Below are 13403 nucleotides of genomic sequence, written 5' to 3'. Positions count from 1 at the left end.
TATACTACAATCATTAACAGCAATAAGTAAACAACTACAGTTACCCAAACAACAATTGAATTGAGACGTTTTCCTCCAGCTTTTAAAGCTTTTTAATTGTGCACGAGCACATTCTCGTACTTTCTCGATTTTTCTGGATAGCAAAAGTGTACAATTACGAGATATCTGTTATTAAAATGTTAAATGCACGTGCTCCTGTGTTTTAATTTTTCCGCCGTAGCTGTCTCTTCGAATAAGTCTCGCGTTGCATTGCACGGGAATATAAAACAATTTTAATTACAAATTCTATTAAAAATAGCTAAGTAAATACAAAAACCGTAACACTACTTCCAGCATTTTACTACAGAACAAAAATAATCAAAATTTGGAAATATGTCTGGATATAAATCTTCAAAATTTAATTCTCATATATATTTAATCTTTCTAGTATATCAGTTTAAATTAAACATAATGGCAACTTTTTATACGTAAGAGATAACAATCATAAATCACATTACCATGTTTTCTTCCAAATTTAGAACCATTAAACATTTTAGTGTTTTTCTCCCCCCTCAAAGAAAACAATTAAGATTCCCTTCCTCTAGATGTGGGACGGATGATAAGTTTTCAGAAAACCAAAACCTGAAGAATTCCAAAACATATTCAAGAAATTAGTTTTCACGTTAGAAACGTCTGTAACAGGTACTTTGTAGAGACATTTGGCTAATTGAAAAACCCGGAGAGATGAAAAATAAGCAACCGCCTTCGCCGGGAATCGAACCACGGACCTCTGGAATACAAGCCCAGCGTGCAGAACCACTACACCACGAAGCCACGCTAGGAAAGTGGGATAAATACCTTATATACTCCCCTTTTTAAAAGGCGACTAGGGTTTCAGGGGACCTAGTCGCCAAGTCCTGGGTGTGGAGAATCATCATCCACAACCCTTTTAGTTCGGACGCCACTGTAGAGACATTAGGTATTTTTGGAAGCAGGTAAGATGAAAAATGAGCAATCACCTTCGCCACAGGCCTCTGAAATACCGGCCCAGCGCGCAGAACCATCACAGCACGAAGGCACACTAGGAAAGTGGGAGAAAAACCTTATAACGTTTTAAATCATAACTTTTGCATCATGTTATGATCTAGGACATACTTCATTTCTTTGGCAAATATGATTACTACAATAGTACCGCACTGCCCTATTCTGATAAGTGAAAACCCATAGGTCACCAGTGACTAGTGAGGCTGTTCTTCTGTAGCATTTCATTCATTTGACTGCCCATTACGAGTACCTTATGGATTCTCGCCAGTACCTACAGGTCACTGGTGACCAACGCGTAAACGAAGAACAGATCTGATTGACAGCAGTGTCTTTCAGTGCGATTTTATTTTAAAAACTTACTCAATTTTATTCCATTCCTCTACATTAATGGTCTGTGTTCGACATTCATTGAATATCAATCCATAGATCACTAATAAAAGCTCGAACGGACACTGTTGTATTTCATTTACATGTTAATTAAAATTTTTGTTTAAATTTTCTGCACCATACAACACTGGTCATTGATGTAAGGGTAGTAACCGATGATCTCTAGGTTGCTGATTAGTTCCAGCTTGCTGATCACTACTGAATAATGGCCTTTCTTATTATATTACACTTTCCTCTCATTTTAATTTAAAAGTGTACCTTAACTGACTACGCCAGTGACCTATTAGTTGAACTCAAACCATCTTCAGCTTACAGCAACCAGTGACCAACATCTGCGAAACGCATCGATGTGCTGGGAATATTTATTTAGATATATATTTAAGCGTGTTTACTGTTCCAGATGTTTTCCAGTTTGTCATTAGTATTCATTAATAACACTGATGGATGCTGATAACCAACAAAACCATCTTGGCGACCATTGCTGATTTTCCATTAATTTTAATAACCATCTAAATTTACTGTGTGACACAGCTGACTTAACCTTTTGAGGCCGGGGCTTCGGTAGCAGTAAAAGCTACCAAAGAACGGGGAATCTTGAACCGAATGCTTTCCCCCTTTAAGGAATCACCTCGTATTTACAACAAAGATTCTTGTGTGTAGTTTAATGGATTCTCAGAAGGGTGCATCTATGTCGCAAAAGGAAGACCTTTGAAAGAGATAAGTGGTTAAAACCCCAGGGACGTCAAATTTGACATTACACCCCGCTTTTCAGCCTGGAAAATGGGGGAAAAAGACATGACCACTAAAGTGAACAACCCCGTCTTTTCAAAGAGAGGATTCTAGGGCCACTATAATGGCCATCTCGTCTTCAAAAGGTTAAGAGAACTGAGAGAAATAAAGGTATTGATGTGCTTAATTTTAATTTAAATTAAAAAAATATATTTAAATGCACTGCCCTACACCAGTGATTCCAAGTGATCCTCCAACATCTAGATCACATTTACGTAGATTTGCATTGGTAACCAACACACAGGCTTGACGAGCATAGGTGTACTCCAATTTAATTTTAAATATATATGTAGAAATTTTCTGCACTGCTCCATCATGCAATCTCTGAGTTGCCCCAAAAGACACTAAATTTGTATGTCAGCAGAGAACAATACCCTTGAAAGGCAATGGTGTATTTCTATTTAATTTCAATTTAAATATCTGTCTAAACTTACTTCAACGTTCCATATGGATGGCATTTGAGTTAAGATCAAATGGTCTTTTAACTGCAGATCTTTGGTGATGTGGAAGGACACTGATAAGTAGTTTTGACCAATAGCTTTGACGAACTTCGGTGAGCTTCCAACTGATTTTTCATTTTAATATCTACTTAAATTTGCAGCATAGCTTCATACTGGTAACTTTTAATTTGACTGCAAGGGGCTTTCAAGTTACAGGTCAACAATCTTTAAATGTCTTCGATATATTCCGATTTAATTTTAATTAAAAAAATATATCTAAATTTAGTGACCCTAATCCATTGGATCACACGTTATCTTGATGGGTATGGGCTTGCTTTGATTTAATTTTAATATGTGTCACCCCCTGTAGTCAGTGTTGTATAAGTTTATTACGCTGACTACAATGGCGGCCTATATTTTTTCAAGCTATATGACCAACATGCTTAAAATGGGCCCATGATCTACAACATAGTCTTAGTTTTAATATTTATCTAAACTTACTGTTTTGCCTCACATAGGAGACCCATGGATTGACCTCCAAAACATTCATACTACAAGGTAATGGTGATCTCAAAGCACATTGATGTTCACCATTGACCAACAGTCCTGAAATGCATCCCTGTTCTTACATTTAAAGTTAGCTTAAATATCTATCTAAATTTACTGCACTGTGCTACAGTGGTCACTTACAAATTGATCCCGCTAATGGCCTTCATTGCATAGGTCGCTGGTAACTAGCAGATTTCTGTTTTCTTAAAAGATTTCTGTGTATTTAGCTTTAGCTTTAAGTTTTCAACTTATCTAAATTTAGGTTAACTTTAGATGCCATTCAGCCAGTAAATAATCAATGACTCTGGAAATTTTTAACGGGAGATGGTGACTGACGACCTTGGCGAGCAAATTGCGATTCGATTTAGTTTTGATTTAAATACAAATCAAAATTTAATTCATTGTTCCCCATTGGTGATCTATTGATTGATCCCAGTAAATTTCAACCGTGACTAACATCTAGAAAAGTGCCAATATGTTTCGATGCAATTACGATTTTAAATTACATCAAAATTTACTGCCTTATACGGTGATCCTGTGATTGACATCAAGTGACTCTCAATAGTCTTAATGGTTTCAATAGTCTCATTAATCACAACTGACCTCAGCTTGCGGATGGGTGGAAACTGTTATTCAGGTAATGTGTAGTTTTAGCACTGACAGTCATTGGTGACTCATAGCCTTGGAGGCCCCAGTACTCTTCTATTTAATTTTCATTTCAAATATTTGCCTAAATTTACTGATTTTTAATTTACCACCCAGAGGGCATAATAGTTAGTGACGCTGACTGCCGCACTGAATTTTGGAGAAGTCATGAGTATTTGTAAGTGTATGGTGTTTGCGCGGCATTCAAAATACAGAACGAGCCGATATTCTCTCCAGAAGTTGACTAGTAGGGAAAAAGAAGTAAAAAATCCTCTGACCGTTCTCACTCAAATCCTAAGCTGGAACTGCGCAGTTAGTGTGTCGGAATTATATCTGTACGACTAGAGGTGAATTTCTGGTATCCCGCCCACTTCTACCTGCACCTGCATTTTAATTTTGTTTTAAAGATTTAAATAAATGATATAACTTTAATACATATAATTTATAATACATGAGATAAGTAGGTAATTTTTTAATACCATTTAAAAATGTTTCCCAGCCTTGTATATTCTACCTGCAGCAGAGTCGTTTGGATTTAAATCCGACAGACTTCTGCACCAACTTTATTAAAAAGGCTACACATGAAATTTAGTAATTTAAGTATATAAATTAAAACATTTTGGAATTCATTTCCCTAAAGATAAATCTGACAAAACTTATTGAGCAACATCTGACATTTTCTCATTTTCTGAGCTCTTTTAAATCAAAGCAAATGGAGAGAGGAGAAGGTTATTTCAAAAGCTAACATACAGAAATGTTAAACATAGAACGCAGTGTTCTCTCTTGAAATTTAGGAATGTGGCAGAAGTGATTCGCGAGATGATATCAATAATCCAAATCAGCTGAAATTGCAAAAAATGGCATTTTGGCAAAAAAAAAAAAAAAAAAAAAAAAAAATGGAAGGTTTGATTTGGTTATTAATTAAACTGATTTTTCTGGACTTTTAAGTTAAAGCTTTTAATGGTTTTAGATTAAGATTAAAAATATTCAAATGATGAACAAACACAGAGAACAGAGAAAAACAGAGAGGTTCTTGTAATTCGAGGGTACGAATATCCCATCTTCAGCTAACTCCACTGTTTTTTTTTTATTATTAAAGTAGTTTGGATAACTAATTTGGATATTTTAGTGAACAACTTTTGTGTTTGTATGGCTGTTTGTTTCATCTTATACATGTATATAATTCTTGACTAGGATTCGAGAGGAGACACAGTGGAAACGGTCACGGAAGAAGGGGGTATGCGACGTGTGCTTCGGCACCGTCCACCACCCCCGCATCATGGCATCGTGGTACAGAGGGACTTCCGGAAAGTGAGCGGCATCAGCTCTGATATCTTCCGCCAGATCGAGGCCGTAGAAAACGACTACGACGCAGCGACGGCAGCCCACGTGGACGCAGTGGAAAGGAGAGGGGGCGAGATGCTGATTCGCATGTTCGACCCTTGCAGTTTGGGTCGCGTGGGCGCTGAATCTTACAGAAAGTACCTAAGTGCTGCAGACGCCACTCACGTCGTTCGTTTCGTCGAGATCATCAAAAGGCCTGGACAGACCCTTGGACTTTATATACGAGAAGGTAATAATACGATTCTTTTATGCTTAACCATCAACTCAAAAAATAACAGCTGAGTTACTTTTGCCAGTATTTCACAACGAACAATTTCATCACCTTTTAGTTACGTAGTTTACGTTGAGCGAATCTATGTTTGCCTCAAAGAAATTTAAATCAATTCAAAACTATTTTTAAGTATAGTTCGACCGCTCAACCTCAACCTTGGCTGGCATTCTGCCAAAAGACATAGACTCGTCCAAAAGGGGCGTTATTACTTGCTGCGACGTGAAATCTCACGTGAAAGTCTTCTCTTCTCCGGAAAAAGAGAATTTATGTGCTCGAGGAAAAGAAAGTCTCCATCCTCCCACCCTGTTTTGAGAATAATTCGGTCCGAATGGCGCATGCATGTTGGGCTCATGGTCGCGAATGAGGCGGTCGAACTATACCAACTGTCTGTTTCTTTTAACCTATTCTTCAAAACACATGATATTAATTATATAATTTTGAATATAAGAAATCGTTAGTATTAATAAAGAGAGTTAACTAGATGAAATAAGATTAAACTTATTTATCGTTTACACAAATAGCGTACAAGCTGTCCACGCTGATTATAATGATGAACTGTAGAACAATATAAACATTGTAGTTAGCTTGTACTCAAATGACACCTAAGCTAATTACTTTCTAAAAGAATCTGAAAGTGCAGTAATATAAATCCTTTGACAGGCTTTCACTAGCAAGGAACGACGAAATAGTATCTGAAAATAAAAATTAATACCAAATGATGTTCAATGATTTCAAGGAGACCCTGTAAAGTTTAACATGCAATATTTGGTAATTTAATATAATATTGTATTTTGAGTTAAAAAGGTACATAGAATGTTATGTACGTAAGCAAGGCAAATATGTGTACCAGTTAATAATCTAACTAAAAGAAAATGGATTCTGATGTGAAAAGATATCATGCTTAAATTTTGCTTCAAATGAATTTATAATGATACTAATATAAAAGATATGAGACTTAAAAAAAATTTCCCTTGCATAGCTACTTATAAGGCAACACACTCTTCTTCCATGTTAGAAGAAGGTATACTTTGGCTATTAACTAACTATAAGATGAAACGAAACCAATATCACTTCAAAACAGTTATCAGGGAGACACCTGTAAGCAAAGAGATATTAGATTCAAGTCTTCAAACCCATAATATATTTTACGCACTTACTTCATTATTCAAGTTGGTTACAGCCGAAAACATCCCGGCAAAAACATCGCAGAAGAAAACGTCGCGGAGAAAACAACGCAAGGCGAAAACGTCGTGCTACAAAACATCGTGGGAGAAAACATCGCAAAGAGAAAACATCGCAGTTCTAAAACATCGTGGTACAAAACATCGTCGTCGAAAATAAAGCGGTTCCAAAACTTCGCGGTTTAAAAACATCGTCGTCGAAAACATCGTGGTAAAAAATAAAGTATCTACAAATCATCGCATGACGATAACATCGCAAACATGCTTTTTTCAGGCTTTAATAACTTAAATGGATATTCCCATAGTGATTTGTGAGCGCAAGATGGAAAGAAGGATAATTTTTACTTTCATAATTTTTATTAATTAATAATTTTTTGCTGAGAAAATAAAAAGGAAACTTAAGCGTAGAAAATTAATGCAATGTATAGCACTTAATAGAATTTTAAACCGACATACGAGTAGTTAACTAACAAAGGCCATTAATAAATCATTTTTATAAAGTTTTTACTGGTAATTTTTCATGAAAAGTATAATCTATATGTTGCATTTAATTTTCTATGCTTAAGTTTCCTTCTTACGTTTTCAGCAAAAATTTATTAGTTAATAAAAAAATGTGAAAGCAAAAATTATCCTTCTTTACATCTTGCGCTCACAAATCATTATGGGAATATCCATTTACATTTATTAAAATCTGAAAAAAGCATGTCTGCGATGTTAGCGTCATGCGATGATTTGTAGATACTTTATTTTTTACCACGATGTTTTCGACGACGATGTTTTTAAACCGCGAAGTTTTTGAACCGCTTTATTTTCGACGACGATGTTTTGCACCACGATGTTTTAGAACTGCGATGTTTTCTCTTTGCGATGTTTTCTCCTACGATGTTTTGTAACACGACGTTTTCGTCTTGCGTTGTTTTCTCCGCGACGTTTTCGTTCGCGATGTTATCTGCGGACACCTTCAAGTTTTGCTAATACTAACTTGTTTAAGGAAAAAATATAACTGTTTCACAAACTCTAAGTTCTTTATCTTTTACAAAGGATTTTTAATTTTTTAATTGATAACAGAAACAGTAACTGGGAAATATAAGTGGCTCTTATATTGCTGGGAAATGCCTAGCGGCTGCGCTATGAGATAGTTTCCCCGCAAAGCGTTGCCAGAAAGCAGAGTTGCCAGAAAGGGGCAGAGAAAGGTAGGATTACCAGATCCGGCGCGAAATTGCCCAGTTGGCAATATTTGGTATGCCGATATGTCACAGACGAAGCGAGAACATTCTAAAACGCAATTTTTAGCGGTTTTCTCGAGAATATTCTCGAAGGAAGGTTAAAGTTATAGACACCCTCCCTGTTCTGTGAGAGAGAGGAGTGTCTTGAGTTCAGATATTAACTGAGGAGCTGAACTTTATTGCTTTGCCTTGAAGCTATGTTCACCGTTATAGCCTGAAGGATGTTTTGCTGATTATTTCAGCGTGCTTGTCGTAGTTTTTCGACGAACGTAAACCTCGTCTTGAACCTCGCCTTGAAGCTATGTTCACCGTTATAGCCTGAAGGATGTTTTGCTGATTATTTCAGCGTGCTTGTCGTAGTTTTTCGACGAACGTAAACCTCGTCTTGAACCTCGCCTTGAAGCTATGTTCACCGTTATAGCCTGAAGGATGTTTTGCTGATTATTTCAGCGTGCTTGTCGTAGTTTTTCGACGAACGTAAACCTCGTCTTGAACCTCGCCTTGAAGCTATGTTCACCGTTATAGCCTGAAGGATGTTTTGCTGATTATTTCAGCGTGCTTGTCGTAGTTTTTCGACGAACGTAAACCTCGTCTTTGGAACTGTCCTGTGTAAAACTGGCAAATAAATTGCGTTTTGATTCTTCATCAAGTGTTATCATAAGTTACTTAAACTCCCCGAATACTCGAAATCCACGGACCCGTAGATCATAACAATATTTCTGCTTAAATGAATCGGTCAGTTGACTTTGTAAAGGCTTGCAGTATTTGTTGAATACTTTCTCCAAAAGAAATTATTATATTGAACAACATATTTAAAAAAATCTGTAAAACTGTGGCTACCCTGTAGCTTAAAGTGCATAAATAGTTTTTATTTAGAAGTTTTACTTTCAGAATAATTCTAAAGCAGAATAATTCAGAGCAGATAATAATTCTAGCCTTCTAATGCTATTGCTTGTTACCGGGTGCAATAAGCCTTTAGAATGAATTTTAATAGACAAGTAGGTAATGCAGGAAAGAGGACAAATACACTAAAAGGCATAAGAATTCCTCGTCTTTCAATGCAAATAGCATTTTCTCAGTTACATAATCTAAGAAGTGTGGAAACATATCTTCATACAACTGGAATTAAATATCATTGCGTTGTATATATTTAATACAAAATTGATTTCGTTATGCAAGTTCATGTAGGATTAAAAAGAAGTATTCAGAACGAACCGAAAATTTCCAGATGCTCAGGAGTTAAGACATGTGTCTTACATCTAAAAAAAAAATCTTTCAGATTAACGAAAATATACCAATGAGCTCAAAAGTAGGTTTATTTCTCATTTGCGATTTTAACTGTTGCCACTTCTCTCGAAATAGAATGCAGTACGCTATCTTTGCAAATAAAACTTGAACTGAATATCACTAAAATATATTTTATTAGCAGCTACGCGGCCAGCCTTCATCTGGCCTTTAAATGTACCCGAAAAATTCCTGAAGGGAACACCAAACGTTAAATTTAAAAACTGCTCAGAATTTTATTTTGCAGAAGAACTATATATATAAAAAAAAATTTTTTTAAATGTATTACATATAACAAAATTACAGTGAAATAAGCAATGTCATTTAATACAAACATTAATTATCCTAATAAATAAATTAACCGACTTTCCGTTGCCTTCTCTCAACAAACGTCCATGTCCAGATTTCAATCTGTTATTCAAGATTCATAAATTGTTTCACTGAAATGAGTGTTTAATGAGTTTTCCTGGCTGCAAGCCATGACAGCTTGCAGTTTTAACCTCATATTAACCGAATGGAATTTTATTACAGTACACTTTGCCAATTTAGAATCTAAAAATGAATGTATTTTCAATGACATAATTATGGCTGAACAATATCCAAGACGAATGATTTCTGTCTTCTGATAGGTGATGGCTTAAGGGAGACTGAAGGAGTGTTCATTTCCCGAATAGCCCTGGAATCGGCAGTGTACAACAGCGGTCTACTAAGGGTAGGCGACGAAATCCTGGCCGTTAACCTGGTAGACGTTCGTCACATGAGCCTGGACGATGTAGTAATCATCATGTCCATCCCTCGACGCCTTGTCCTTACCATCCGCTCGAGAATCTATAGTGGAGGGACGCGCATTAGGGAGCTGACTAGAAAGCCGCAGGAAGGGAGGCCGCCTGTTGTTGTTATAAAAAAGGTAAACGTTATACTTTTTTGTACTATTTTACTCATCTTGAAAATCGTATCATATACTTTAATGTTGCGAAAAGGAAAAGAAATGTTAAAGAAAAACACTTTTTTCCAGATGTTTTAAAAACCTTATAAAGTACGAGTGAAATTTCTTTCACACTCAATGCATGTTTGAGTAATTTTGGTGGCTCTTGAAATAAATGTTTAGTGGTTCTTCAAATGAATTATTATTTTGGTAACCTTAATACCATTCTTTTTCGAATGTTTACAAGCACGAAATTATTAACATTTTACAAAGCACCGATGAAAATGAAATAGCTGCATTCAATAACAAATTGACAAAACATCATCTTTTGTTGGCGCTGAGTGATATGAAGTTTTTCCTCTTTATCTGTGCATATTTTAAAATTCAAAGAATTACACAGTATGCCACTTTGTTATTTAACTAATCTTTTTTATTAAACAGGGGTTAAAACATGCAGATAATGATATAGCGTCTAGAGTTCTTCCATTCTCATTCTTCTTGCCCTTTTATTTTGTTTTGTTGCTCCTTTCCTATCTAGCATATGCATTTCATTATAGAAATTTTAGATATTTACTTTGTGGAATATCGTGATTTGTATTTTTTCTATGTTCGCGAGTTCTGGTTTTCAAAATGGAGCGGTTACAGCAAACTAAATATTATGCCTAGAAAAACTGTTTTTCGGGGTCTTATACGGGCACAATTTTTTGCCTAATTTTTTTTTTTTTTTTTTTGTCAAGGTCATAGAAATATATGTAATAAATTTTCATACTGGTAATTTAAAATGATGCCAATCCTATATGACACTTTACACAACTAATTAAACCAAAATACGATTTATGATAACTACTGGAATAATCATTAAGGATATTGTCTGCTTGGAAAATAATTAAAAGCGATACTACTGGGATCAAAAGACACCGGCTATGATGCATGTAAAATACACAGCTGCAAGAAATCGCTTGCAGAAATTTTCCAGAAATTGTTACGATTTTCATTAATATCTGGGTAACAGTCCTTATTTCACGTATTTTGTTATTTGCAAATAAACTCGTTTTTAAGGCACAAGTGTTTGCTTTAGCAATTTGGAATTTTTTGAACATTTTCAAATTTTGATTTGAATTGAGGAAGGAATATTAATCAATTTTTTTTTGTTTGCAATGAAATTTCTACTACGAAAGTATTTGAAACGTTACAAAACATCTCTGGGAGAGGGCTTGATCAAAAGCATGCCTTTGAGAAAATAATAGATTTGAGTAGCTTAGAGAAGAAAATAGTAGATTTGAGTACGTTTAAACAAGAAAAAAACTCGTAGAAGATTTAGCACGCTTTGACGGACCATTGATTTCAACTAACGCAGAATGTGCCTATTCAGTTAGCGATCTGCTTCTAGTTATCATTATTTAACAGTTTAAGACATTACTGAACATATTCCACTATCAATTAGATTCTTTAGGATGTGAAGAATATTCAAGTTCCTGCTTTTGCCTTTTCGTTCTTAAGTCATTTACTTTAGAGAGTAGCATTTTTTTAAATTTACGAAAAGACATTTGCGCTGCTTAAAACTTTGAGCTGGCATTTGTTATACCTCTTTGTGGGAAATAATTCTTGGTCTTCTGTATTTGTAATTTTCGGTAGCGACAAAATTACTTTGGTTTCAATGTAGGATTCCCGACTATGTAATTCTAATTTACAGTTAAAAGTGACGAATCTTAAGTACTAGCAAGCGAATAATCGCTTGAGTTCGTGAGACAATAAATAAACTTGGAAAGGGCTTTTAAAAGGCCCTTTATTATTCAACTAAGATTTAACAGAAGTCCGTCTTGGAGTTGTACAATAAAGACGATACTTGGGCTTGAACTTAAGAGACTAAGAATCAAACTAATCTTAACTAAAGAGATATAGCCGAAGCTATCAAAATTCTTGCAGAATTGTCCCCTTAGCGCTAATTGACTGCGAAGCTATCAAGCGCCTAAAGTACGACCGAGCGTAATAATAGCTTACGAGAGAGTAGCCCAAAAGGACAGACGCGTGTAAGCAGAATATCTGTTATCTCTTTCAATCTCTTTCACTAAGACAGTAGAACTTCGCGGTTAAATACCGCTCTTCCTCACTAGCATTCAGATGTGATTCTAAAACTACGTTCTGGCCGGAAGTAGTAAGTTGAAATTAAGAAGCGATAGGAAAGGAAGTTTAGTTCAAAATTTAACTGTTAATAAAATTAACATAATCCTTACAACATATTAACTCATCCTGAGATTTGCCCATTGATAAAAAGAACTAATGTGCAGTCCATAGCAGTGTGACATTCAGCTTGAGGTTGCTACTGGTTTCTAACCAACCTGAAAGCCTTAAGGATTATGTAAAGGACCTTTTGAAATGTTTATAATCTTTTCCTGTGTGAATTTACTGCTATTGTCCCAACTGGCCAGGCGTATGTAAATATGGACGTAATCTTAAGATGAAGGTAAATCTCTTAGTTACTATGGCAAGATTAGATTTCCATCCACGTTAAGAGCACAAGGGCGTCGTCGCACCAGTAGATTTTTCGATGGCACTTGTCCCTTATTTCTTAACAAAACTTTGAAACCAGTAGGACTCTTAAATATTTAACTCTTATTACATAAGTATATCACAAATGAAAGCAATATTACTGACTAATACTGGCCGCATTTTGTGTCTTCAGAAAAGTATCAACTAAGATATTTCACTGAGCGTTTTTTACTTACATTCTGTATTTAAAGTAACAATGTTCAATACTGTTGAAAGCTGCTTGGAGCTTGAAAACTGTATTTTGCTGTCTTAAAGAGTTTGCCATTATGAACAGTGTCATTTGCATGTACTTTTATTACACTATCTGTCGGAAGTAATTAATTTACAAATTGAAGAGCTATGGTCCTGGTGCGGAACCCTGGGGAACTCGAGCTTTAATTGGCTTGGTAATATTGAAGATTACGTTTCATTAAATATTCTGCCTAAATGAGATAATCAGCAATCATATAAATGAGAGAGAGAGTAAAGTTCCATGAGCTTATAAATAAGATTATGGTATCAAATTTTGTCGAAACCCTTTCTCAAAGCCAATGAAGCTGGCATTTCTTTTTTGTCAAAGTTGTAAGGTTATTATTTTAAAATAACCAGTTATTATGATTTCGTTCTTTTCTATAACTTCTTCTTTCTATATTCTTTACAACAAATATGTAGCCAATATTTAAGCTGAGGTTATTGGATTTTAAGACAAAAAAATTTGTCTCTGGCTTCCGGTACATACTACATGTTAGTTTCTTATCAACTTTTATATTTGTAATTATTCGGCGTCGGCAATTCCTGCCGACATTAAAT

At 35.3% G+C, this 13403-nt stretch overlaps 1 protein-coding gene across 1 annotated transcript in view; it reads left to right on the top strand.

Moving 5' to 3' along the window:
* The window catches only part of LOC118188415 (rho GTPase-activating protein 100F-like), a 213826-nt gene that overhangs the window by 128309 nt on the left and 72114 nt on the right, over nt 1-13403 (top strand). The window contains 2 exon segments of the mRNA XM_085827589.1: nt 5028-5406; nt 9769-10046. Coding sequence (XP_085683715.1) covers nt 5028-5406; nt 9769-10046 — 657 coding nt within the window.

The sequence above is a fragment of the Stegodyphus dumicola genome, chromosome 12 (assembly GCF_044657685.1).
Source record: "Stegodyphus dumicola isolate Sdum_Otavi_A_Nest chromosome 12, ASM4465768v1".
In the NCBI taxonomy this organism is placed as follows: domain Eukaryota; kingdom Metazoa; phylum Arthropoda; class Arachnida; order Araneae; family Eresidae; genus Stegodyphus; species Stegodyphus dumicola.
Note: the sequence above shows the minus strand (reverse complement) of the source record. Positions and strands in the feature narration are given on the sequence as shown.